General features: G+C 46.5%; 1 protein-coding gene across 1 annotated transcript in view; it reads right to left on the minus strand.

The window, feature by feature from the left end:
- The window catches only part of gabbr2 (gamma-aminobutyric acid (GABA) B receptor, 2), a 51196-nt gene that overhangs the window by 17516 nt on the left and 5759 nt on the right, over nucleotides 1-27921 (minus strand). The window contains exons 2-9 of the mRNA XM_037263806.1: nucleotides 13736-13873; nucleotides 5609-5779; nucleotides 3762-3863; nucleotides 3391-3456; nucleotides 3126-3314; nucleotides 2434-2676; nucleotides 732-792; nucleotides 230-310 (exon numbers count right to left, since the gene is read on the minus strand). Coding sequence (XP_037119701.1) covers nucleotides 230-310; nucleotides 732-792; nucleotides 2434-2676; nucleotides 3126-3314; nucleotides 3391-3456; nucleotides 3762-3863; nucleotides 5609-5779; nucleotides 13736-13873 — 1051 coding nt within the window. The remainder of the gene's footprint in view (nucleotides 1-229; nucleotides 311-731; nucleotides 793-2433; nucleotides 2677-3125; nucleotides 3315-3390; nucleotides 3457-3761; nucleotides 3864-5608; nucleotides 5780-13735; nucleotides 13874-27921) is intronic.

The raw sequence follows: 27921 nt of genomic DNA on the forward strand, positions 1-27921 counted from the left end.
TTCAATTGACCCCCATCAAAAAAAAAAAACTCAGCATGATCTTATTTTTGTTTGTTTATTCGCGGCGTTGGGATGTCAAAAAAAGTTTCAAAATTGAGGGGAAAAAAAATCATAACCTGAGATTTTTTTGGGAGAGGCAGCTTTCTGTTTTTGCAATGATAACATGTTACAGATACAGATTATGGGTGCTGGACATTCATTTTGTGGAATTATGCCAATTCCTCCATACCTTGGAAGCGGATCGAGTTGTTGATGAGATCCAGCACGTCTGCGATGGCATTGTACTCTCCCACTTTCACTTCCTGCCCCTCTGTTTTGAAAAACAACAGCATCCGATCAACTTTACGGACTTGAACAAAACATGTCCAAAGCGCATTCGTAACATAACAAAACATCAATATGGTAGATAATAAAGCACTCGGCAACGGCTATCACTTAAGGATGGGAATATGCACTTTAATATGTTTTTTAATATGCTTCCCGCTTTTATGCCGTTTCAATTATGCGTTTATTTCACCTCAAGGAGCGCCGGCGGGCGATAAAGAGAAGATAGCGGCGAAGGAAGCAAAGGCGATAAACGCTTCTTCAAGATGGGTGGGCAGCGAAAAAAGCAGCGGCGCTGTTCCGCTCAAAGGAATCGCAGTGTTTTTGCGGAGCAACTTTGTTTGACGATCAACATTGGAAAAAGGAAAAAAAAACGTCAAACATGACGTCATATGTTATTTTTGTACCTTGGAACTGGTTGAATTTAATGGTGCCCATCCGCTCACCGTTACGGAACATCACTTGGCCCTGGAAGAAAGACAAACAACAACAACAGGGCATCATTACATTTAATAAACATGTTAAGCGCGAGCAGCTCAAGTGGTTTATTCTACCACACAACCAAACTGTCATACCGTACTAAAGCCGGGAAAAATCCTGACGTTAGCATTTGGCGAAAGAGAGCCATCCCTGATGAGCCTCCTCCCAGCAAAAATAAGTCTTTGATTGAAGCAGGGAGGGAACAAGATAAGCACTTTTAAGCCGCAGAGCCGACAAAGCAGACAAAACCAATTGAGCTTTGCGCCATTATCGTCTAGTGTCGTCCAATCAGCTTGGCTTCTGTGGCTTTCTCTGGCCTCCGACTCTGCGTGTTATTGACGTGTGAACTTCAGAGAAGACTCATCGCTCGACAGAATTTGCTGCTGTTCACGAAATGTCTGTCTTTTCACGATTGCATCCTGCGTGTGTCTGTCCATTCACGCACAGGGTAAAAGTGTGTCAGTCCTTTCACTATACATCCACAGCTCACCTCATTAAACGGCACCTTCGGGCACCTGCTGTGCAAACAGGGTCTTGCCCTCATGACAAAGCAAAAAGTCAACATCAGCAAAATGAGCAGATGACTGAACCGGGGCGCCGGTGCACCTCGGTTGCTCTCCCTTTCACTTCCCGTCCCCTCTACACGGACACTCACTTGCGCTATCCAAACAAGGCGCTGACTCACACCTTGCTAATTACAGTAATATGTCGGCGCCCCCGGATTTAATTAACACACATACACGCTCACACGTAATGAGAAACGTTTGCGCTCATGCCCCGGTGACCGCAAATCAAAGGGAACATACGCATCATCTCAATGGTCACCCATTACATTCGTGGTTCCGGGGGTATCTGCTGCGCAGTGACCTCCGTGATAGGAGTGGTCACAATTGTGTTCTCTCAGGATGGGAATGTGCGCTGCAAAAAAATAAATAAAAAGTGGACCACCACCAGGGGAAGACAAAGGCTTCTAATGAAGAGGCGGAATTTACAGTTTTTCCCGTTGTGTAACACTGGCTAGTTTGTGTGTGTGCGTGAAAAGAAAATGGCATAAAAGATGCATGCGGCGTGCTGGCTGTGCTGGCGGGAGATTGCCTTCCCGTGTCTGCTGCCTGCTGCGTGTGTGTGTGGGGTTTGTGCGTGCAGAGTCATCTCATTTCAGGGATGCTTTTAAGAGGACAGCTCTTATTATAGCATCAACACACATTTATACTTATATTGCTAGTGCTCGTTGATTGTTTAGTAATTGGGAAATGGCCCAGTCACTAGCAAACAAAGCACAATGACAGAAACAACGCACAGCTCAAGACGTAGCCTTCAATGCCACACTTGGCATCCTGCTGCCGGACGGGAGCTGCAATTTCCTCTCATGGCCCAACAGGCAGGACAGGACAGGATCAATGCTGGATGCGCTGGAGTGGGCACGCAGCAGCACTTTGCAGGGGCTAAGTAACCTCTGCAAACCATTTGCGCTAATCAACGCAAAGGCTGCCCGACATTTTTCTTGCATACGCGCGCACACACGTACACAAGCCTGCATTAGGCACACACACAGATATTTGAAGAAAGTCGGAAGAGACTTATTAGCAACATTTTGTGTAAGCTGGCCGCCCTGACATTTCGACTCACCGTGACGCCAAAGAAGTTGGTCTCGTTCATGACGTCCAGCACCATCTTGCCCACCTCGTGGTTGTTCACAGTGAAGTTGGGGTGTCCGCTTTCCCGCTGCTTTTCACGCAGCAGGTACATGACTCGGGTCAGGGTCTTGGCAATGACCCAGATTCCGTCGTAGGCGAAGCCGTGGAACTTGCTGGGCTCCACGCCCTTCTGACGTAGCTCGCGGCTGTACTCCCGCTCGTACTCCTTCGGGGTCTAAAACGGGGCATCGCCTTTTAGTAATTAAATGCAAGCCAGACAAATCGGGGAGAAGCTCGCTAATTAACAAACTGCAAAAACAATGTCAGATGCCTGCTCAGCGTCGAGAAAAAAGCACCTTACTAGCATTTTGCCTGCTAACAAGGAAGACAGACCTCGAACTCATGAAGTTGAAAAACAAACGGGGACATTGCCTGCTAACTGACCAAGCAGGTAGAAGCAAACCAACAGATGAACTACAAAGTATTGAGCTAACTCCCAAAGTCCACAAATGGTAACAAAACACTTCATGGTTCAACTGCCCAGTGCTCTTTTTTTCAGTGTGGCAATTATCGGGAGCGTAAATACCAAGCAAATACCACCACCAGCAGCACGCTTGAGTGCATTTGCTATTTCCTGTACCTCTTTTTTGTTTTACTACTCGCAGACTGGGAAACAGGGCTCACCCTTCCGGAGATGCCCTTGATCTGCCTGGCGCTGAGGGGCTCAAAGTCCACACTGATGTAGCCCTCCATGGCGGCCAGCAGCTTCTTGGTGGTGCAGTTGGTGCTGTTGGCCTGCTCCCACCAGTTGCCCTGGTACCAGCCAGGAATGATCCACTGGTATTTGCTTCCAAACATGTTCAGGTTGTACGCCTGCACGAGAGGAGAGGAGAGTGCTGTTCAGGTGCCGTGGGGCCGTCGAGGCGTCGCACCAGGGGAGGCCACTTACGCAGCAGAAGACTTTGGCAGCCAGGTTCTCGTCAAACTGGCCAATGATGATCCTCACGTCGTTGTCCTATAAGAAAACCCAAAAATGGACAGAAAAAGTAGGTCGTGTGTGCAAAGTATGTGCCCACAAATGTACCATCCGAATGTTGCTGTGGGTGTTTAGTGCAGCTGTGGCGTCTGCTTGAAACTTTACAATGGTCATAATGAGCAACATGCTATGCCAAGCTGCTAGCTTGCGCATCGGGACTAGGGGGATGCCGACGGCGCAATACAGCAAGAAGAAGAACACCCCGTCACCATCAAGGCGGCGTTGAGACGCTCCCGTGTTCTTCGTCCGGAGCACGACCGTCAGGAAACTTTAGCGGAAATCACCTTGAGTTTTTTTACGTTGACGCAGGGGTCGTTGGAGAAACTCTCGGTGTCTGCGATCTGGATGTCGGCCTTCTCCAGTTCGCTTGTGAGGTCATTCCTCACCTGAGGAAGCACGCCAAATTCCAGTTTCACAATCAATCTTTTTTTTCAATAACGTCAAATGAATAAATACAATATGAATACACAATTCAATCCATTACTTGAGTATGCTAATTGTGTCTTTTCAAGGGCTAAAACACAATTTTTGTCCTTTGTTATTTGACTAGAAAGGTCAATACACAACAACAAGATTGTTTTGCTGTGTGTTGTTCCAGAGTGTAATTAAACACCCTGAGGGCATTTTCCTAATCCTGTTCTCCGTCAGCTCTGATTGATGTTTGCTGTTCCCGCCTGTCCGGCAATAAAGTTGATTGCCAAATATTGCGCGCGTGTTCACGTGTGTGATGGCTCGCCGCTCCCTCGTTGTCATTACCATTAAAGCAGGGATGTGCTGTAAATAGAAGGTGGCCGGAGAGGCTCAAGCTTGCGAGGCAAGGCCAGCTGCTGGAAGTGGGCTGCTCCTGCCTTGGCGTCGGTCCGCGCCCGCCAACGCCATCGAGGGGGCTTGTGCAAATAATGGAGCGCGGGAGCGACGCGCTTGCATATTTGAAAATGAGGATTAGAGGACAATCTGGCAGCAGGTTGACGGAACGGCGTCGTTTTCCGTCTTCTTCCTGCCCTAAGCCTCTCCCTGCTCTCACAAGCGTGGCGATGAAGGGATTTCAGCTCATGGAGGAGCTTTTGCAAGCACACTTTTCTAGATATATATTTAAATAGTGTATGAAGTACGGAGCAGAGCAGAGCAGATTGCTTTCTGGTGAGGTGACGTTTTCAGCAGCTCTGTCTTGTTTTATCGCGATACAACGTTGGAAGTGTCGCACTTGCGTCTCCAGCATCTTACAAACACTTGAAATGAGATAGCGACGCGCCACACAACTTGTACACTTCGCTGAGTGGGAGAATGATAAGACAAAGACCTCCTGACGCCTCAACCTTACTCAAAACCTGACCACCTCAACCCACAAATGTGCAGCCCATCAATTTATCTGGCGGAGGTAACATCCTGCGCAACGTAAAAAAATGAGAAGCTAATCAAGCTAACGCTAACGCACCTACAGTACAGCAGCTCACAATGGCGCCTTTCACAATGTCATTGACGACAGAAGAAGCGTTTGCGTCCACAAATGTTCTCCCGATGCGAGCGGCAGATTTGCGTAGGCGGCAAAGAAATGAAGCGGCACGACGGGAGAAAGCGCTTGAATGGAAAATGACTGCCACCTACTCAAAACACATTGGCATCGTCAAAGAGATAATGCTTTCAAACGCGCCAATTATTGCTGGCCGTTGATACTCCGGCCTCGCGTCACTACACTGTTGTTTGTGCCGTGTCGTTTTTGTTTTTTAAACATTTTGTTTTATGCTCGTGGTTGGCGGTAAAAAAAATGAAAATGTGTATTTGATAAGTTAGCTATTAGTTAATTAGCGACTCATGGCTACTTTGACATTAGCAAAACAGCTATCAGCTATTTTGAGGCGATGCTTTGATTTTCTGAGGGCATAGACACCCTTTGGACTCTTGTTTGATTTTGTCTGTGTTGTTTTACCATTAGCCCGAAACAAAGTACATCTGCTGTCTGCTTGCATCATTCACATGCCAAAAAAAACACTGAGCGCGTTCTCATTTTCATCGCGTTCCACTGGGACGCCCAAGTCGTCTTATGAAAAATAAATCCTCATCTTTATTTTACATACAAAGTGCTGGTTTTTTTCCCTTTTGTTTGTGAATAGAGCAAAAGGAGAGGACAGACCTCGGAGAACCTCTGCACGTCCTGTGTGAGCGTCCCTACGCGGCTCCAGTTGTAGTAGTTGAGGAACTTGACCACGGCCGGGTTGACGGCGTTGTCCGACGGGACTGTGCGGAAGAAGTTGGGATACTTTTTCTTGTCTGCCAGCACCGGGGTGGTCGCTGCAAAGGACAGCTGAAAAGCACAAGACACAAACACGACTAAGATTCAATGCTTATGTGCATTAAATGGTGTAGAGAGTAGAGATCGTTAAAAAGAAGGGGGGGCATAAATGTTAAATGGGAATGATGTCGTTTGTCATTCCTTGCTGTTTGGTTTTGTCTTTCTCTCTCGCTTCACCATGCACGAATTCCAGCAATAGGTCACCAGCGTTCCCTTGAGCCAAAAACAGCTGTAATTAATTTTTGCAATGAGATTAGACATGGCCGCGCACACACACACGCACGCACCCACACACACACACACACGCACACACACACTCACTCTCATGCGAAATGGAAGCGGCATCTTGCACGAGGACAAGAGCGCATGTGACGTTTGCCGCAATATGACAACGTGTACGATAACGGGGGTCAATATTTCAGTGGATTGTGGCACAGCAATGTCGAGTGCGATGGGTGCAAATTTGACCTTAGATAACGTAAATCGGTGAGCTGCACGTGTTGATTTAAGGAAGCGTGTGACTCAGCGGGGTTACACACTTTGCGAGTAGCAGACCAGGCTGTGATTCATGATAACGATAGACAGCGGCGTTACTGGGTCCGCCCGTCGCAGCGTTTTCCTAAAAAGAGTTCAAGCACCTCCTGACTGTGATCTCCTCATTATACGTCTCTCTCAGTGAATCACGGTCGCATCATCTTTTCATCTCCCACTCGTCACCAGGTGCAGTTAGCTGGCGCTGTTGAAATTTGACTTTTGCTTAAGGAGTTCGCAGCAAAAATAATCGTTTGTGTTGCAAGAAAGATGTCATTTTCTATGGTTTGAGTCTTTCACAGTTTGATTTTTCTTTTCAAGCCTGCATTAGCTGCTCATGAGGTGAGCCCTGCACTGGGGTGTCATTTTCTGTGAACTTGAAACAGACTGCAATCCATTAGGACGTGCAGCCAACGCGTAGGAAAGATGACGACTCCGATGGCCGTCATCTTATCGTCGTAAAAGTGCTGGCGGGTCGGATCGGATCTTTTCTTGCATCCCGCAGAGTGCCTCCGCGACCTTGTCGTGAGACAAGCGCTTTTAATTACCTTCGGCGTAAAGGGGAGGAGGGAGCCAGGGACCAAGCAAGACATGGCAGGCGAGTGACTTCCGAGTACGAGTGTGTTCCTTACATTGGCTGCTCCGAGGACTATTTTGGGCCCTTTCCGTCGGGGCTCTTCAGCGTTAGCTCAAGACTCCACTGCTCTTTCAATTAAACATCAGTGCTCCTTCAAACCGGATCGGATGGATGGTGTTGACAAAAGGTTTGGCCTCTGGGTTCCTAAAGAAAATGGCCACACCTTGATCCAAATGCCTCAAACTGTTACGGTCATCTGCAGTTCATTTGAAGCAGCACAATGTTGCAGTAGCGCTGCGTTTTCATGGAACACTGATGGTGGGTTTCAACACCTTAGTGTGGTTCAGTAGCAAAGTAGCCGGCTAGTAGCTAGTGAGCAAAATTAACAAACAATGTCGCTAGTTTGTCGGAATAGCGAGCCATTAGAAAATCAATGAAAAAGCTTAGGCTAAATGAGCTTCCATTAAACAGCAAGTCAGTCTGTCCCTAAACGAGGAGCCGGCGTGATCTGGCAGCATCGATCGATCGTAGCGGGGGCTCCGTTCCAATCGCTTCCGCCGAGGCTAACTGTGCGGTTTGCCTTTGAATAATGAAGTGGCCGTCATGGATAATAAATGAAGGGACACGACGGCCACGTTTAGACCGCCACGCGTGCGACTAACTCAATAGAAGAAGAGGAGGACCGACCGAGACCCGTAAGTATGAATATCGATAAGAGCTTAAATGGAAACCGGGCTGGCGGTCGACGCGACGACAAAACAACATTTTGAACGCGCTCAGTCGGGACGATCTTCCTCAAGGGGGCAAAAAAATGTTGTTCAATGGTGGCGAAAAAAGTATTTCCTTGCCCATCCCTGTGGCTTATTGATCAAACATGATCGGCCACAACGATCGAACGCGGGCTGATGAATGATCGGCGCTTAACCCTGAAAAATTAATCATTGCGGGATCGTTACAAACCCGAGAGGAATTTAAATACGGAAATATTTCAGTGCTTACAAGCATCATGTTTAGCATCCGCTGCAATCCCCATTTGTGACATTCTATCTTGGTGGTCCTAATGAGGTGCAAGCGATGGATGTACGCGTTTGTGTTGGGTCCAAAAGCTTCTCCAACTCGGTACTCCCGCAGCGCAGCAAATGCCGCATATTGAATATTGAATGAAGCTCAGGACCACCAGCGTGCTTCCTGATCTAGGTTAAACTGCACCGAAGGTCTCTGCTCTCCAGAAAGCAACCGATAATTGACACCAAAAGGCTGATTGGTAGAGCTTCCAATACATCAATTAGTAACCCTCAGTGCTAACACGCAGCAATATATGTCTCAGAATCACGGCGTCATTTCAACGTTGGACTTTTATGACATCGACATGCGGCTCCTCGCAAAATCTGACCATAAAAGGAAGTTTTACGTTACCTTTGCACCCTCAATCAAAGCCAACACACGAGAACCAGGAAGTATCCTTCCTCCCCAGCCGCCAACTAGTAATTCTGCTGAGGACGCGCGATAAGTTTGACGTGACATAAATTGTTAACACGGCTACCCCGCCTCCCTCATCACTCGCGCTGGCAGACAGCTTTATCGGCGGCGGTGGCCATTCTTCACGCCGCCATCTGTCGACGGATCGGGCCTGTCCCCCCCGCTTTCAAGGACAATGATGGAATCGTGCCCTGCCATCATCCCCCTTAACCATCAATTACTTTTAAGGGAGACATGCATTTTTTCATCATTTTAAACAGATTCCACATCATCCGTGTGGCACATGGCCAAACAAAATCAGCCACGCAGCAATCACCAAGTGGCATTCCTGAGAAGCAAGCACCCAGAAAGGTTCCATTGCATGATCACTAGTGCACTGTGCTGAAAAAAAAATTCATATATTCAATTAATCGTCTCTGACTTTCATCACATTATAGTCAAGTACAAAAATATCTTGCTTCATGCAACATTTTAAATTTTAATCATGCCCTCCGTGTGACTCCCAGTTTTTGAAGGAAATCCCAGCAAGAGTGGAGAGCGAGGGGAGCTTATCATGGAGTGGGGTAGGGGGGCGCTGTTGAGCGATGGCATCCTGTCACCTGGCTTCATAGCTATTCTATTTATAAATGGAGATTTGATAGCGCAACCTGAAATGGCCTGCCTGTGCATGATTAATGAGCAGATGCTGCGTCGGGGAGGCCACCGCCGTGCTCTCCAGCTGTTCTCTCCCAGAGAGAAAGCCAATGACAAAAGAACTGGAAATTTACCGCAGATCAAGAATGTTCGAGTGCACGGCTTGTGGCGTTATTCGAGTGAACGGTGCCAAATGTGTGGAAGTTAAGCTGGGCTCCAACACACAAATTTGTGTTAAGGCTCAGCTAGGCCAAGAAAGCTAAAGTTACCAATATTGTAACTATCTTTCCCACATCAACTTCAAATTATTTTTTTAACCTAGCTTCTTTTTAAGAGCATTTGTCATGTTTTGCATATGCTTGCTCCTCTTTAAAAACAAATACATTGGCGTGCTGTCTAACTCTGCATTCGTGAACGCGATCCGACGCCGCGTGCATGAATTAAAGCTGACTCTGCTTTTTTTTCGGCTGCTTCCCCGAACTCCCGTGCCGTCGTGACGCATTAGCCGCGCTACGTGATGTCGGTAAAAAGGCGTCCCCGCATCTCCTGCACTGCCTCGGCGGTTCCGCGGGCGGGCTGCACTTCAGAAAGCAGCAGATTACCTCTGGGCAACAACTCTGCTTGTCAGAACACCTCTTTGCCATGCTAATTGCTTTTTTATTTTGTTTTTTTTGCCCCCCCTCTTTTTGAGAGTCAATGCTTGCTGGGTAAGAAAGACGAGGGGCTTGTTCAGTCGAAGGCTTGCATGCTACTTGCTTAATCAACCGTAGTTGTCAACTTTGACGACAGAGATTCTTGATCGCGCCTAATATCAGGTCGGCTCGGCTAGACAGAGGTGCTATCGAGGCATCTTATTTTTGTATACACATTCAATTTTGTCACCACTCATGGTAACCATCACCTTGAATAGGAATAAATGAGGGCTGGACATAGTCCACAATGCCTGCCACCTTCTCCACTCATTATAGTGCTACGGCACCGGGACGTGACTTGCATGCAAATGCAGCGTACAGTTTACCTTAACAGCCAGTCATCTCAAAGAACACAGGCCCCAAGGACTCGCAATGTGACACAAGCCATAAGACACGGCGAACTGATTCACATTAGGAGCATTCCGTTAGCATTTCGATAATTGTTAGCATTGTTCAACAATTGTTAGCATCGCTGCTAACAAGGTTTTACAGGTAGTAAAGCACATTGCTGACTTTTTGAGATTTTTGAGGGATTGAAATTTAAACATTTCCAGCTGAGGACTTTCCTATATAAGCCACGTTAGTGTTTGATTCGTGCGTTCAAAGACCCGACTCGGCATGTATGCGGTTTGCTTAGTTTCTTAATGACGCCGCCGTAAATGTCAAGATTATTACTGGCAAAGTATTATACGCGGCTAATGTGTGCTTTGCAGCCTGCACATCACTGCGTGTGTGTGTAGGTTGAAAGAGGAAGACGATAGCGCCAGCGGTTACTTCCAATTATGTCCTTATTCATATTTAATGTTGTTTGTTCGCGCTAAAAGGTCAGCGCCGGTGTGTGTTTGTGCGCTGACACGTCCTGCTGCCAGCAGGGGGTCCAAGGGGTGGTGGCAGCCCGCACCATGTCTTTCAAAATTCGCTGCCCCAGGACTCCCTGCCGCCGCCCCCCGCCGCCACCCTTTCCTGTTAACCTATCGAGTTGTAAATATCTCATAATACCATCCGTCCCGGCCCACATCCAGCCCCCCCTCCTTGCAACTTGCTTGGATGAGGATACCAACCACCAAATAAAGTTTAGGCCTCAATGCCCAACATTAAGTGAAGTTAAAGTTTAAGTTAAAGTCCCAATGATCGTCACACACACATCTGGGTGTGGTGAAATTTATCCTCTGCATTTAACCCATCCCCGTGTGATTTTGATCCATCCCCTGGGGGAGAGGGGAGCAGTGAGCAGGAGCAGTGCCGCGCTCGGGAATCATTTGGTTATCTAACCCCCCAATTCCAACCCTTAATGCTGAGTGCCAAGCAGGGAGGCAATGGGTCCCATTTTTATAGTCTTTGGTATGACCCGGCCAGGGTTTGAACCCACAACCTTCCAGTCTCAGGGCGGACACTCTACCACTAGGCCACTGAGACAAAGTATTAATATGACTAACAGCATGTAGCCATAAAAAGCCGGATTAAAGCGGATGTTTAGTAATCTTTGGCAAAAACTAAAACTCAAATACTAATTATTTTCATTCGTCTTTCAAATTTACATCTTCAAACAAAACTCAGTGTTGGTTATTAGTGGTCGGCAGTGGAATTGCACCCAACAAAATAAGGAAGCAGAACACAATATTGAGTTGCAAATTGTACAAAATAATCTACTAAATAGCATGACTGTGAACCCAAGACCCACAATGGATTTTTTTAGCCGTTGAATAACATTTGTTGTCTTCATGTACACGCCGTGCACAATGTCTTATCTTTCCCCGTAAATGTTTCCCATTTCCTCCTGAGATTGTATGCGTGCAATTTACATACAAATTTGAACTCCAAATGACAATATAAACATGCAAAGTGTCCACAAGCGTGTGATGAATGCTTTAAAAGAAACTTTCACTGACTAGCGACTGGCTCTGCTTATCCAGCCTAAAAAAGACTGCCGGGGAAAAAAGAGAACTTGTCCGAGTTATTTTGGATCGTCACACTGACCCAATGTCGTTTTACCCTGTCCAGCGGTTGAAAGGAAATCCGCAAAGAAGGCGGAGCGCTCCGAGCGCTTGGACCGCCGGACTCCATTATGAGCCATTAAGCAACGCGACCGCCTGCTTGGAAAAGACCAAAGCTGGCACGATCGATTAAGAGCAGTTTAACTGTCTGACACAGCCGCACGCTAAGATGAGAAACATCAACTCCCCCTCACACACATGCAGAGAGAGTTAGGAAGTAGAAAAGACATCATTACTACAAAGTGCTTTGCAAACCGCTGGTTATCATCACTGGATTGCCTCATCATGGGCCAACACTCACCAAATTTGGCATGTGCTTGAATCTTGGTACTGTCTGCATATTTTAGAGATCCCAAACAAGTCGCCTTTAAAAAAAATATATATATATCCCTGCATTCGAAAAAAAAGCTTATCTCCGCTTGCAGTTTAATTATGCTTGCTATTGTCGGCTAGTTGTCAAACATACCCAGGGATCAAAAGGTCAAACTGGTGTGTTGACAGCATGTCCAAAATGACAAGACTCTAACGGCTATATAATGACAAAAATGTTATGAGAATTGCCTACACGTCCAGCTCGGGCAAAACAAAAGCCAGCAGCATCAGCATCAGTGGCAAGCTGCGAGACGAAGCAGAGGGGGCTAATCATCTCGCAGCCCTGCAGCAGCACACAGAGCAGCTGGATAAATACGTGCTAAGCAAACAGCCAGGCATCCAACAAAGAGCTATACATCTCATTTGTGCAATTAAAATAAAAATAACTTGGCAGCCACGTCAAAGTGTTTGCATTTCGACAAAAATTTCTTGCCATTTGTATTCTCCAGTGCTGCTCTGATGATGTTAGTGCGGTTTCTCTTATAAAGCAGACAAACGTAGCCACGTATTTAAAAGAAGAAGAAAAAAAAGACTTTAATGCTCGTTAAAACAACTTGGTAGTTGCTTGGTGTCTTGTTGGTAGGATTCAGGGAGGTGGGTGTAGTACAGCCAGATTTTGTAGGGCTCAATCACAACTGCCACCACTGACCAATAAAAAGCCAAGAAAACACATCATAAAGTAAATAGAGATTACTCTTTTGCCAGTAATCCTTCCTGATATATCGTCACATCCAATGTCGGATGCAGTAAAAATCTCCACAAAGAAATAATTTGAATCTATGAATGAAAGAAATTTATGTTTTTCCGTGTAATCTTTTCTCCGGCGAGGTGTCTTGTTGGCCATAATTGCGGGCAGAAGGAGATTTGCGGCGTAAATGTGACATTGGCGTTAAGCCGCTGCCTCTTGAATTATGCTATCTGCTGGCGGCAGCGGCTTTTCGCCTTATCTTATCGCCGGCCAATAACCTTTTGCGGTGCTCGACACGGAGGATGGGAAAGGGGGTGCCGATGTGTCGCTGGCTTTGAGCACATGCTCGAATGTAAGGAGTACACTGTGAAGAGTGGTGGTGGTGGTGGGGGGGTTGAATGCTATGTGGTCGTTAGCTTAGAATGCTAACATTATAAATGCTAATTTAAGGCCTAAAAGCTTGGTTTGGTCATCTGCATCAAATCTCTCACAAATTAATTCCCGGCTCAGCAATGTATTTGCATAAGCTGTAAAATAATACTATGCTTTTGTTAGCGGTAAATGCTAATCAAGTAAAGTCGAATTTATTTAGATATATTTATATTTATTTGTATACTACTAAAATAAGAGGTGATGTGGCTGTCTGATTTAAATCACTGCAAAAAATGTAGAGGCTCAGCTGTTTTCTCAAAGGGAAGCATCCATCCATCCTCTGAGATGTATTATCTGACAAATAGTCTGAGGTTTAAAAGCAACTAATTACAACTAAAAGTGTATGTTGTTATGTTGTTTTCGTTCAATATGCTTACATTATGCTAATGAAGTCATTCCACCACAATTTCATTAGTGTGGATAGCTAAGTTTATAAAAATGAGACATCTTAAGCGGACCAATGCCGCTCCTTGATTGTACTCAACTCTGTTAGCATGTCATAAAAGACGATGTCAGGACAATCTTCAAAACAGACTGCGAGTAATGGTGGCATTAGAAATTAGCTAGTACCTGCACCAGGTTCCATCCCTCCAAGGACTCCGCAATGATGGAGGTGACGGAGGGGCAGACGCCGCCAAAGATCATCAGGCGTTTGGGTCCGTAGCAGATGGCATCAAAGAAGGCCCGCAGGCCCTTGGCGTTGTCACACTGCACACCACAAAAAAAGAAAAAAGAAAATTAAGTCTGCTTTATTTACTTTGTTCAGTTGAAGAAGAGCCTAATACTTGCCACTATCAAACACTTTTTAAAAAAATAGTTTTTCTTGTGCCTTTTCACCACAAATGTTTAGAATGTATGATTGGGCTCAGAGAGCTTTTTCCAAGAAACACTGCCGCAGCATCAACTCTCCTCCGATGTTACGTCGCCATGGCAACAGCTGAAATGAGCCGAGGCAATGTGTAACAAAGTTGACATGCCTATTATGGGTATTAATAACCATGAAGCACCCTTGTATAGATCAATAGTTTCCCCCTTGGACCAGTGGAAGTGATATTAGGTTTAGTTCATGGGAGCCAAGGATGTTATTACTAAAGGGAGGCTGCAAAAGAAAAGAGACTCCAGTTTATGTAAATACCGTATTTTTTGGACTATAAGTCGCGTTTTTTTTCATAGTTTGGGTGGGGGAGCGACATACTCAGGAGCGACTTATATGTGAAATTATTCACAAATTTTTACTTGATCATTAACACATTTTACTTACTAGTATAGTTGATCACTTCACATGTTATTTTCACTTTAAACCGCGTGAGGGCGCACTATGGCTGTGGAATAATTGGAGCCTCACTGACAATGAGTTCCATTCACTGACTTCCGGAGTCAGGAGATTTAATGATTTGGAGTGACACAGATGGTTCGATTGTTATTTATGTTATAGTTATTTGACATATAGTTTACCTAGAGAAGCAACGTGTATGTTGTTAGACTTCAGTAGTTTCCGATTGTCTAGCGAGGCCATGAAGGCAGCGAGGAGCGATCCACGGCGCTTGCTTGGAGCACACACACACATGTTGAGCTCTTGTTTTGTGAAATAAAGAGCCGGTTACCATACCCATGTCTTGCCTGGTACTTTGGTAACGCTACAATATAGTTATATGCGTAGATCTGTGGAATAATTGGAGCCGCAACTGACGACGAGTTTCACGTCAGCGGCGCATGGCGTTCCGGAGTCAACAGCTGTTTTTTTTTTTTTTTTTAAGTGACACACAGGACGAAGATTTCGAAGGATTTAATGATTTGGAGTGACACGGATGGTTCGATAAAATTGTTGTATATAATATAGTTTGATATATAGTTTATATATAGTTATATGGGCCTGTGGAATAAGTTGAACTGCAACTGATGTCAGCGGCGCACCGCACACACATCCGGGGTTAGAAGCGCCGGTGTTTACACAAAGGACGAAGATTCCAATGGATTTAATGATTTGGAGTGACACGGATGGTTCGATAAAATTGTTGTTTATATTATTGTTATTTGATATATAGTTTATATCTAGTTATACGGGCCTGTCGAATAATTTGAACTGCAACTGACGACGAGTCCGACGTCAGCGGCAAGCCGCACGCGCGGCGTTGTTTACACAAAGGACGAAGAATTCGATGGATTTAATGATTTGGAGTGACACGGATGGTTTGATAAACGTGTTCTTTATGTTATAGTTATTTGAATCACTGTTAATGTTACGTGAGGCCCGTTCTCAGCTCCTCGTTTGTGTTTATGTCACGTTAGCATACCGTATCGTTTAGCCTGTTGTTGCTGGTTTATGTCTGTTCTTGGTGTTGGATTTTGTCAAATAGATTTCCCTCAAAATGCGACTTAAACTCCGGTGCGACTTATATGTTTTTTTCCTCTTTATTGTGCATTATATGGCTGATGCGACTTGTACTCCGGAGCGACTTTTAGTCCGAAAAATACGGTATGTTTATATTGAACAAATAGATAATAAATATTCTCAGTGAACATCCAAAATTTGTTGTGAAGACAGCCTGCGTATTCCGGATGCAAAAATGTTTTTCGTAGGATATTTCTGGCATTATACATTTCTCTGCCAATCATGAAGCCAGTACGTCATACATATCATTAGGCAACACCCCTCGGAGCAAGGTTTCTCACATACGTAATACTGTGAATTTACATCGGCACCATGGCCCTGTTAATTGTATGGATTCAATCATGGACACAACGATTCCATGGATTTATAACACGTGCGCATCAAATGCCAAAAAATCGCGATTCATTCATGCACTATAGGTTGTTTACGTGGGATATTTACCTTCAATCGTGAGGATTCGTACAAAGACCTTTAATCACACTCGCACCAGCGCCATTGTTGTGCTAACGAATGGATGACGTAGCGGGTTCTGGCGCTAACGATATGCATGACGTGGTGGGTTCTGGGTTAATGATTTGGTGAGAAGTGAACATAATGCCAGAAGTATCCTACGCGAAAAAAATCGCATCTCGGATGTGTGGAAGATAGCGGGCTAAATTAGCCACGAAGGAAAGCTCGAGCTGAATATTTAAAGAGAGTAACTGAGTTTTAACAAAGTAGTTCAAACACAGCGTTCAAACTTGTCAGAACACTAGTCTCTCCTTTCACGTTTTTACTCTCAAAATACCTCTTTAACGCAGTCGACAAATACGTGCGAACTGGTTTACGTCGCGTCTGGAAAAGAACGAGATTAATCAGACAGCAGGCGTTTGCTGAAGCAAAGCTAACGATGGTGTCCCTCATTGGGTAACACCTAGTATGCTGTGCCGTGATTGGCTAATGCCACGAACAATTCTTATTTTTTCCTTATTGTTAGAAGACTATTTTAATAATGCTTCGCTTCTCGTCAGCATTATGTATTTCCCATCCTTTAAACGAAATATGTATCTATTTTACATTTCATTAATATTTCCTCTGTCATTGCTTAACGCCTCACTTGTATGCTTTGCCCTGATTGGCTAATGGCATGGATATCATACATTCTTTTCTTATTATTACAAGACAGTAAGGTCTTGTAAGATGATGAGAATATATATATATATATATATTTTAAATTGATATTTACTCTGTCATTGCTTCATCCCATAACATGGGATACAGAGAAGAAAAAGAAGGGAAGGAGGAGGAAGAGTCTACTGATAGCGACACAATCTCACTAGTTTTGCTGTGATACGCACACTCGCTAATGATATCAGCAGCCCTCACTCTTCTATTATTGACACTCCATTCCCACAGATGGACCGCGTGTGTGTCCAAGTGTGTGTGAGCGTGTGCTCCGCCAGTGCACCTCATCTGTGGAGTCATTTGACCTTGTTAGCCATCAGCCGGCAAACTGAATGAGATTTCCCGCCGAACAACAGTACCTCCGTGCACTTCCATTGAAAAAGAAAAAAAAAAGAAAAGAACTAGGAAATGCAATCAGATGGGTCACCGTGATGGGCTTTATTTAGAAGGGGCAAGTGTTGGCCATGCAGCTCGTCTCATGGCCTCCTTTCAAAAATGTCCACACACGGATGGAAATCAATTCACTCAACCATTTAGTGGCATTTCATACAAAAATGACTCAAAATAAACCCATCAGGGGTCTAAAATGACAGCAACCGATGGTGTTTTGCGGTTCTTGTGCTTCCGGTACAAAGTTTGGCATCTAGCAAAACTCTTGTGAGACTATGAACTCTACGAGAATACCCCAATAAATTAGCATGATCTCATCCAAAAAGCTTGATACATCCCGCACTCGTCTTCCACCCCAAGTCTCCCGAGAGAGATGCCAAACACAATAAGTGGTTTGCGGTACGACGAGGAAGTCGCGAGAGCACTTAAGTCCTGAACCGAGCGTCGAGGAATACTACGCCACTTTATTTCCCCCTCATCATCTAATTCCCGGCATTTGGAACCCATTTGGAGACGATCGATGGCGATAACGTCGGCGGCGGTCATCAGACGGAACGGTCCGGGCGGCGTTGACGGCAGGGCGGCGGCACGGGGCAGGGCCGAGGGATAGCACGGGTGAAGGCGCGCGGCAATTCAGCTAACACGGATGCTGTTGCCGTGGCGGCCTGGCATGCTCAAAGGTCATCGAATATCCATTCAACTCTGTAATCAAATTACAATGCAGTAAAACGACTCACCCAAGTGTCGAATTGTATTGTTATTGCTAGCTAGCGCTTTTGGAGGCTCACTGAGCTGAAGTTTTGCAAGATTTGCTGACATCATGCGTGATTTGGTTTGGGATGTGAATCTGTCTGGATTTTGAGGCTGATTTTCTCCACTGTGCAGTTCTCGTGTGTGTGTGTGTGTGTGTCGGCGTTAACCATGATGAAATGTCTTGTTAGCGCCACAAACAGAGGCAGCTGCACCTGTCCTCCATCTAATAGCAAAATGAGCACACTCCAATCAGCAAGCTGCGGTGCAGCGGCACATATACACGTCTAAATTCATGGTCGCCTAACTCCACATAGGGCCGAATCCTTTGTGGCAGGCACTTTATTGGTTATTATAGGATGACAAATAGGCCTCGGGCTTTATTTGATTGGGTGAAATGTTTTAGGCTTGTTGTGACAAATGAAAATGTCTTTAAAATAGTAAGTTGATGTGTGTGAGGGGTTCAACACTGTTCAATCTGAAAGCGCCATGGCCTTCCGTTGCGGCTGCTGGCAGCTCGCCATGCGTTCGGGCCGACTTGACAGCATGCAAATGAACGGGGGCCAGTTTGTCAAAAGAGCTAGCACTTGAGACTAAAGTCAACTTCGCGCTGGTCGGGGTCATTAATCAGCGTCATCTTGATTCAAGCGTAAAAGCAGAAGAAGGAGCTAGTCAAGCCTTCATTCGTTGACAGCTAATTGACTGGGTGCTGAAGAAGAAACGCATAATCCATCAAGGTTTACAGCAAGTGGCCCCACCAGTCACAGCCACACACAACATCATGGTTCATTCTTGTTGCCCCCACCAAATTGCCCATTTTTAATCACTTCATATGTGTGTTAAAGTAGCAGGTACCAATGCTAATTTCCTGTAGCCAGTCTATGGCCTTTTGCATTCTATCTTAGCATCAAGCTGGTAAGATATTTTGATCTCATTTGCTCGGTATTTAAAGATCCAGTTGAATCTGTTTGACCGTCAAAAGCCGCTGCTTGTGGAGGTAATATTTAGACAGCGAGCTCCCGACTACCCGAGAAGATTCGACATTGATCCGACAGCCGGATGAAGTGGATCAAGTCAAACGGTGATGGAGTGGAATTTTTCTATCTGCTCCCTCGACGCCGACACCGAGGCCACTCGGAGAAAATAACAAGAGGCAGACTAGCAAACTGCCCTTTCGAATCCACCCATGAGGACAACCGTGGCTACCCCACGACTTCATTCGCTAAACAGTAGCCGATTATATTGTATTCTATGTATTGCGCAATCACACTAAGTCACACAATGATGTCAAATCACAAGAAATGATACATTTCGTGTTACAGTCACATCAACGACGTGTCACATTACGGAACTTAATTCCACTTTGACTTTAATTTGATTTGGAAGGACGCAATGGCCGAGCGCACTCGGTACCCGAGTCACGTTTGCGTGCGTGCGTCTCTCTGACATTGCCAGCAGTGGTCTCTCCTCCGCGCTGGTTATCTCACAGAAGCCATTTAGAGGCGGACATATTTCCGTTGACCTTTTTTGGCCCCGCCTGAAAGGACCAATGCATCGCAGAAAAGTCGACAAATGAGAGGCTGGCTGTGCGTGTAAAAAAAAGGCAACGTTTGTGTTTTTGCTTAAAAATAGATCAGAATTGTGTGTGCGCGTGTGTGTGTGTGTCCCTGCAGCCAGCTGTGGGATTCTTCTGTCCACACACATCAATCTTGTTAGCGCGTTAGCGACATAGCCTCACAGGAATCCTGGCCCCGCGGTTAACGTTGCGACCCGCAATTCTATTCTGTCAACCTCGCTTGCGTTCTCTCGTTTGGCTTCCCGGCATCAATGAAACGCTCAACCCGCTGAAGATAGAATGAGCCGGACTGGACATGGCGTGCTATCAAAGGTCTGGATAAATGGTTGATGTTGCCAGGTGGTGGATGACAAATGAGTGACAAAATTCATCCTGGTGGAAATTGTCTATCATGCCTAAACGTACCAAAAAAGCTTCAAGAAGTCATTCTTGAAAAGGCAACGCAAGCTCGCCATTTTGGTTTGAAGCTAACATTTGAGCCTACATCGTAAACTTTCACCGTGTTTTCTGTTTGCCATCTCAGCAAGGGTGTGCCAAAGTCTTAAACGATGACTCATCGAGGGCTGTTTGCGCCGACTAATTGGGGGTGGGGGGTGCAAATCATTCGCACCAATCACTAACCTCCCGCTCGCATTTTTCTGAGGGTCGGTACGACTTTGGATGGACAATGGCGTCAACGTTTGAGGGGTTGACGTGCGGCACTGCGTTACCATGGCGACACAGGAAGAAGAACAAGAAGAAGAGTGAGGCGGTAGAAAAGGAAGGAAAATTAATTTGTGTACAAGGTCGCTACGAAAATTGCTTTTTTTCTTTAAACATAGAAGGTGACAGAGGGAACGGCCTTTTTCTGTGCAATGCGTGTGTGTGTGCGCGTGTGTGTTCGTGTGTGTGTCTTGATTATGCAGTCGTTTTTGGCCCAAAACATACTTAAAGGCTTTAAAACAACACAAAACATGTCAGACAATGTGCTACAACACACACGTCCAGATTTTTCATCTTGTGTGATACAACCAGTTGTCAGAATTCCGCGGCTCTCTAAGTAGGTCATGCAGCTGCTTTCTCTCCCCCCCCCCTTTCCCGCTCCGCATCAAAATTGCATCAATCCCTGCAACATTGGAAGCGTCGGGGAGATACTGTACGGCTTTAGCAAAGCTTTTAAACGTCGTGTACGATGCCGTGATGACTATGAGCGCTTGCAAAAGTAGTGTTGCAAATCAGGGGTAGGGTTTCAATTTTGGGATTCAAGTCTGCATTCAAGACTCAAGAAACGAGGTCGATATCTTCTTGCGTGCTGTGCTTTGTGTGAAAGACCCCTTCTGAACATTTCGCTGTGATCTCGATGAGAAACGTCTACCCCCCAAAATGTATTCTCGTCAATCACACCTCGAGGCTTACAATGTGTTTCATCACAGGTGGGAGACAAAACGCACGCGTGGCCAGTGGGCTGAAGAAATCTTGCGCATACACACTTTTGTGGGGTGGTAATTTTCCCGCACGTCTTCTCCGGTCACCGAGGAAATGAGCTTTTCACTTCATCCTGCAGCGTCGCCACGGCAACGGCTGCTGACGATGGCGTTCATGAGGAATGTCATGGAATGTGGCCGGACAGGTGAGCCACTCATTTTGTGACATCTGCGTGAAATGTCTTTAAAAGGCAGGATGCTTGAACGACAAGCTTGAAAAAAATCTCAAAAACACCCCCCATACACACACACACGCGCGCGCACACACACACACACACACCACCCAAGATGCCCTCAGAGTGGGTTCAGGTGTTTGTTTGCCTTTTCTTTTACCACTTTTTCATGGCGCCTCGAAGGTAACACGAGAGCCCAGGGCTCCGAGGGGGGTGTACAGCTGTGCTCCAACGTGCCTAACGGCAAAAAAAAAAAGTGAACGGCAAGAAAAGAAAAAGTTGCCTGGTACTTTTTACACAGATGCTTGCAGCCTGAACGGCACACGTACGATGATCAAAAAAGAAGTTTGAATGGAAAAATAATCAAGCAGATAATTTGAGTTACAAACCGGGGATGTGGCTGTGCTCCACTAATAAACAAGGAACTGTCAATCACAGGTTCCCCGCCGATTGCATGTCATTACGCACATGCACTACGCACACGTGTAAACACGTTGACGGCTGAAACGGCGCCGTGGAGGAGGGCGAAAGACGCTGCCGAATCAGCGCGATGAGGGCGACTTATTAGAGACCCGCCGCTCTCTCGCCGAAGCCAGCAGGTCAAACAACAGCTCGCATTAGACACTCAGCACGCGCGCATGCTCGCGCGCACGCTCGCGCGCACGCTGAGGGAAAACCCTGGACTGTCCTGCCTCCATTATTCATGCTTGCATGCAACATGCTCCCGAAACACGCATCGAGAGCTTGGAGATAAAAAAGGACGGCCCAATGTGCACGCGCGACCTTATTTGCTAGCACATGCGAGAGAGAAGCGGCAGCCAATTAGACGTCGGCTGGCGCTGCGGGGGATGAACGGCAACTGACTACGCACGCACATTACACACGTTGTCAGGAAGCAGAAAAGGCATCACATATTGGGTTGTTTTTTGTTGAAAGGATGCAAAAAAAAAACAAGACAAAGTGAAGCTCGATTTAGCGGTACACGCTAGCTAGCGCCGCAAGCCAAGCAGAAGGCCGCTTCCAAGCGGGATTGTGGGATGGATATCAAGCGCAGCAGTGCGAGTCAACGGACACGTTTTGAGCTCACAACGAGCGTATTCCACATTTTTTGCTTGAAAATGCGCTGGATTAAAAGCTTTTGGTTGAGTTCCTAGGAAATCAAGTTTCTTATTGGGTGCGTTTGAGCTCCTCCCTGGCGCGCATGCGCCGCCCGCTTTTTCTCAGCGTGCCTTTGCGTCATCTGGCCAAGAGCCAAATGGGCAGATTAGACGCAGCAGGTTTCATGTTCTCTTCACACAAAATCACAAGGAGATTAAAGCAGCTCAAAGCTCCTTTTTCTCTCCCTCCGTCCATCCATCCGTCCATCCGCCCGGCCTTCAAGACAACACACAACAAGCAGCAGGGGACACTTCATGACAAGAACTACTCGACATCTCAGAAAAGGTCATTATGGAGGAAAAAGGTCACAATGTCAAGAGAATATTGACTTTTTTGTCTTTCTGAACTCATCAATATTTTAAATATGACGACCGTACAGTGGACAGACATGTTGGAAAGCAAGCTGAAGCTTTCAAGGCCAACTTTGAAGAAATCAATAGCAGCGTTTATGGATTATTCTTCTCATGATCAAGCCCGCAAATACTGAACCACGAGCGAGTGTTTTTGTTTTGAGTGATTTACGCTTGCCCACAAGACGAAGGCCATAAAAACAACATGTGAGCCACGACGGCGTGTTTGTATGATTATTTTTTTCTTTTGGTTGTGGTCGCCGGCGAAGCCTCCGCCAACTGTCAGGGCTTATTCAGCGTGGGCAACCTTTCCCCGTGCAGACACGGCTGACATTTACATTTGCCCTCTATCAAAAGAGAGAAGAACGGTCGCCACCCCGTGAACCTCCGGAAGTGAACGACGCGTCTTTTCCTCAACAACTTTTGGACGCGACATTTTGCTGTCCAATCCACTGCAAATACAACCAGTACGATTTGCGTTCGGATTTTCGTCGAGTATTTCAACTTTGCGCCAACGTGAGTGAACTAATATGCCAAGACAACTTGACACCTGCATGAATTGTAAACGAGAGCATTGGTTCAAAGAGAATGTGGACGGCATGCCGAAGCTTGACCTGCTGTGTGTTCTTCACAAGTGGCAGCCTTTTATACACTATGAATCAGAATCATGCATAACACTTGCTGCTGCCTCCCCTGCAAAAAGATTGCGTGTGCGGCCGTACACCACTGTTGACAAGCGCACGCGCGCACGCGCGCACGCACGCACACGCGCACGCACACGCACACACACACACACACACACATGGGGCATCCTATTGATTTTTGCGCTTCCTCCTACGCGCCCGAATCATATTTTCAACTGTGCTCTGTGTGAGTGCAATTGAACGTCTTTTTTTCTCTCCCACCCTCCCTCCCTCCACTCCATTCACAAGCTCTTTGGATAGCCCCTCACTCATCCCAGTGTGCACTTTGGCTCAATACCGCCAAAGTTGCGGTTATGCTTGCTAGCAACATTGCAATTAGCGTATTTTTCGGACTAAAAGTCACTACGGGACATACGTCGCATTAGCCATAAAATGCACAACAAAGTGAAAAAAAACATATATAAGTTGCTCCGGCGTATAAGTCGCATTTTGGGGGAAATTTATTCGACAAAATCCAACACCAAGAACAGACATGAACGAGCAACAACAGGCTAAACGATAGGTATGGTAATGCGACAAACACATACGAAGAGCTGAGAACGGGCCTGACGTAACATTGACAGTTACCCAAATAACTATAAGACTTAGACTTAGACTTAGACAGAACTTTATTGTCATTTTGTCAACACTGGTGTGTACAAAACGAAATTTCGTTGCATACGGCTTTCAGCAATGTAGAGGTATTTCGGCTGGTTATAAAAAAAAAGTGACATTCTATATAAAAATATGAAAGTACAAAGTGCAGCAGTGATAAAGTATGTGAACAGTGCAGGAGACAAAAAGCAGTATTTACAAGTGTGCAGAGGAATGCTACGTTTGAATGTTCAGCAGTCTGACGACAGCAGGGAAAAAACTATTGCAGAACCTGGTGGACCTGCAGCGGATGCTGCGAAACCTCTTCCCAGAGGGCAGCAGGGAGAACAGTCCATGGTGGGGGTGTGATGGGTCACTGATAATATTTCGGGCTCGGGACACGCAGCGCTGGGATGACAAGTCCTGAATGGAGGGAAGAGGAGCCCCGATGATCCTCTCTGCTGTCCTCACCACTCTCCTCAGGTTCTTCCAATCGGAGGCGCTGCAACCTCCACACCACACCGAGAGACAGCTTGTCAGAATGCTCTCTATGGTGCTTCGGTAGAACGTCCTCATGATGGGTGGGGGCAGGTGGGCTCTCCTCATCCTCCGCAGGAAGTACAAGCGCTTCTGTGCCCTCTTGACCAGTGTTGTGGTGTTCACAGTCCAGGTGAGGTCGTCTGTGATGTGGACTCCCAGGAATTTAGTGCTGCTGACCACCTCCACAGCTGAGCTGTTGATGATCAGTGGAGCGTGGTGAGGCTGGTTCTTCCTGAAGTCGACGATGATCTCCTTCGTCTTCTCCACATTCAGGATCAGGCTATTTTCTCTGCACCAGCCCACCAACTGCTCCACCTCCTCTCTGTAGTCCAGGTCGTTGTTGTCCCTGATGAGGCCCACCACCGTTGTGTCGTCTGCAAACTTCACGATGTGATTGGTGGTGAACCTGGGGGCGCAGTCGTGTGTCATCAGGGTGAACAGCAGGGGGCTCAGAACGCAGCCCTGAGGGGAGCCTGTGCTGAGGGTGATGACATCGGAGGTGTTCTGTCCGACCCGGACTGACTGAGGTCTGTTGGTGAGGAAGTCTAGCAGCCAGTTCCGAAGGGGGGTGCTGAAGCCCAGGTGTTCCAGTTTTTCCACCAGATGTTGTGGAATGATGGTATTAAACGCTGAGCTGAAGTCCAGGAACAGCAACCGCACGTGGGTGTTCCTCTCCTCCAGGTGAGCCAGGCTCAGGTGAAGAACGGAGGAGATGGCATCCTCAGTGGAGCGGTTCTGCCGGTAGGCAAACTGGAACGGATCGAATGTTGGGGGGAGTCTGGAGACGATGTGATCTTTGAGCAGCCTTTCGAAGCACTTCATCATGATGGGAGTCAGTGCCACAGGTCTGTAGTCATTCCATGAGGTGATTTGAGGTTTCTTCGGCACCGGAATGATGGAGGCAGCCTTGAAGCACACTGGCACTTTGGCTTGGTCCAGCGAGATGTTAAAAATGTCTGTGATGACACCAGCCAGCTGGCCTGCACATTCCTTGAGCACCCGCCCAGGTATGTTGTCGGGGCCTGGGGCCTTACGTGGGTTGACTCTTCTCAGAGTCTTCCACACGTCGGCTGAGTCAAGGCAGAGGACCTCCTCTTCCTGGTGGGGAACAGTTTTAACTGCCGGAGTGCTGTTTAGTGCCTCAAAACGCCCAAAGAAGTTATTTAGACCATTTAGGAAGTCAGCATCAACCTCACCCACCGGGGGGGAGGGTGAGTTGTAGTCCGTGATCGCCCGTATGCCTTGCCACATACTCCTGGTGTTATTGGCGTCGTGGAAAAAATCCTGAATTTTCCGACTGTGGCTTCGCTTCGCTAGCCTGATGGCACGGTTCAAGTTGGCTCTCGCTGTCCTCAGTGCCTCCTTGTCGCCAGACTTGAAGGCTGAGTTCCGTGCTCGCAGCGTATGACGTACATCCTCAGTCATCCAGGGTCGTTGGTTGGCTCGGGTGATGATGTTCTTAGTGGTGCTGACGTCCTCGGAGCATTTGTTGATGTAGGCTGACACAGTCATGGCGTACTCATCAATGTTGATCTGATTGTCATATGTTGCTGCTGATTTGAACATGTCCCAGTCAGAGCACTCAAAGCAGTCCTGGAGTGCCTCCATGGCCCCCTCAGACCACACCCTCACCTGCTTCACTGTGGGTTTTGCTCTGATCAGCAGGGGCCTGTATGCAGGGGTTAGCATAACAGATAGGTGGTCTGAAGAGCCGAGGTGGGGGCGGGGGGCTGCTCTGAATGCATCCTTTATATTGGTGTAAACCAAGTCCAGAGTGTTCTCTCCCCGAGTTGGAAAATCCACGTGTTGGTAAAAATGAGGGAGAATAGTCTTCATGCTAGCCTGGTTGAAGTCCCCAGCAATGATGAAAACCCCCTCTGTGTGCGTGGATTGCAGCTCACTAATTGTCCGGTAGAGAACCCTCATGGCCTCTTTAGTGTTAGCGCTAGGAGGCACGTACACAGCCGTGATGCTAACAACAGTAAACTCCCTGGGCAGGTAGAAGGGTCTGCAGTTCACAGTCAAAAGCTCGATGTCCGAAGAGCAGAAGCTGGCGACAGATCTAGCATTTTTGCACCAGTTGTTGTTGATGTAGACACACAGCCCACCTCCTCGGGATTTACCGCTTAGCTCGCTGTTTCTGTCGGCGCGGAATGTAGCGAGCCCCTCCAGGCTAACGGCGTTGTCCGGCATTGATGAGTTCAGCCATGTCTCCGTCAGGATGAGAGCGCAGCAGTTTCTAACTTCCCTCTTTGAAGAGAGTTCCAGTTTTAGATGGTCCATTTTTTTATCCAGCGAGCGGACGTTGGAGAGGAAGATGGATGGAAGCGGCGGTTTGTAGGGGTTAGCTCTCAGCTTAGCCGTTAGCCCACCTCGACAGCCGCGCTTTCGCCGCCGGTCACACCGCCTACGCTTACTCCTCCTCCGGCGTGTGCTGCCCGGCGAGCCCGCTGCGTCGTGAGCTCCTGGGGCTAGCGCCCTGAGCACTCCGAGGCTACGCAAACAGACTAGGGTAGTTGTGGCTACGTGTCCGAAAACACTCGATGACCGTACCTCCAGCAGGCGCTGGCGATCATACGCTAATCTACTGGATGGATAAACTAAACTTTGAGTTGTTTGTAGTGTCCTAGGCGACATATTTTGTGAAAATCCTCGTCGAATGCTGAGACCCGTCGCGGCCGCGGCCAACAGGGGCGCCGCCATCTTGGTAACATAAATAACACCTTTATCAAACCATCTGTGCCAAATAATTAAATCCATCGATCGTCCTTTATGTCAACAATGCCGGGTGCGCGCCGCTGACGGCGGTTGCACTTCAAATTATTCCACAGGCCCATATAACGATATATAAATTATATGTCAAATAACTATTATATAAGCAATAATATTATCAAACCATCTGTCACTCCAAATCATTAAATCCATCGATCGTCCTTTATGTCAACAATGCCGGGTGGGCGCCGCTGACGGCGGTTGCACTTAAAATGACTCCACAGGCCCATATAACGATATATAAATTATATATCAAATAATAGGGGTGTAAATCGCGGGTTTTGTCACGATACGATATCATATCGATACAAAGAACCACGATACGATATTTGCCGATATCTTAAAGCCTGCTGTGATTCATTCACGATACATCACGATATAGTGCTCCACGATCGATATTTTTATTTTATTTTATTTTTTTTAAATAAAAAATATAGAACAATATCCTGATTTATAACAATTCATACGCAAAATCAACAAGGTACTGCAAACTCTTTATTTAGGAAATTACAAGAGTATTGTAGTATACAAAGTGCTTATTTTAACACTGAACTTTATCAAATTCCTATATTTTTTCTCATATAAGTAAAGAAAAATGAATATTCTTTCTTTTTTTGTAATACCATTAACTTTAAAGTGCATTACTGAACTATTTATTTACAATAATTTTAATTGTCCGTTGAGCCATCTTTTCTTTGGAATCCAAAGTGCTTCCAAACGAATGACTTGAAGCCCAAAGGGAGCGAATTTC

The sequence above is a fragment of the Syngnathus acus genome, chromosome 11, assembly GCF_901709675.1.
Source record: "Syngnathus acus chromosome 11, fSynAcu1.2, whole genome shotgun sequence".
Classification (NCBI taxonomy): domain Eukaryota; kingdom Metazoa; phylum Chordata; class Actinopteri; order Syngnathiformes; family Syngnathidae; genus Syngnathus; species Syngnathus acus.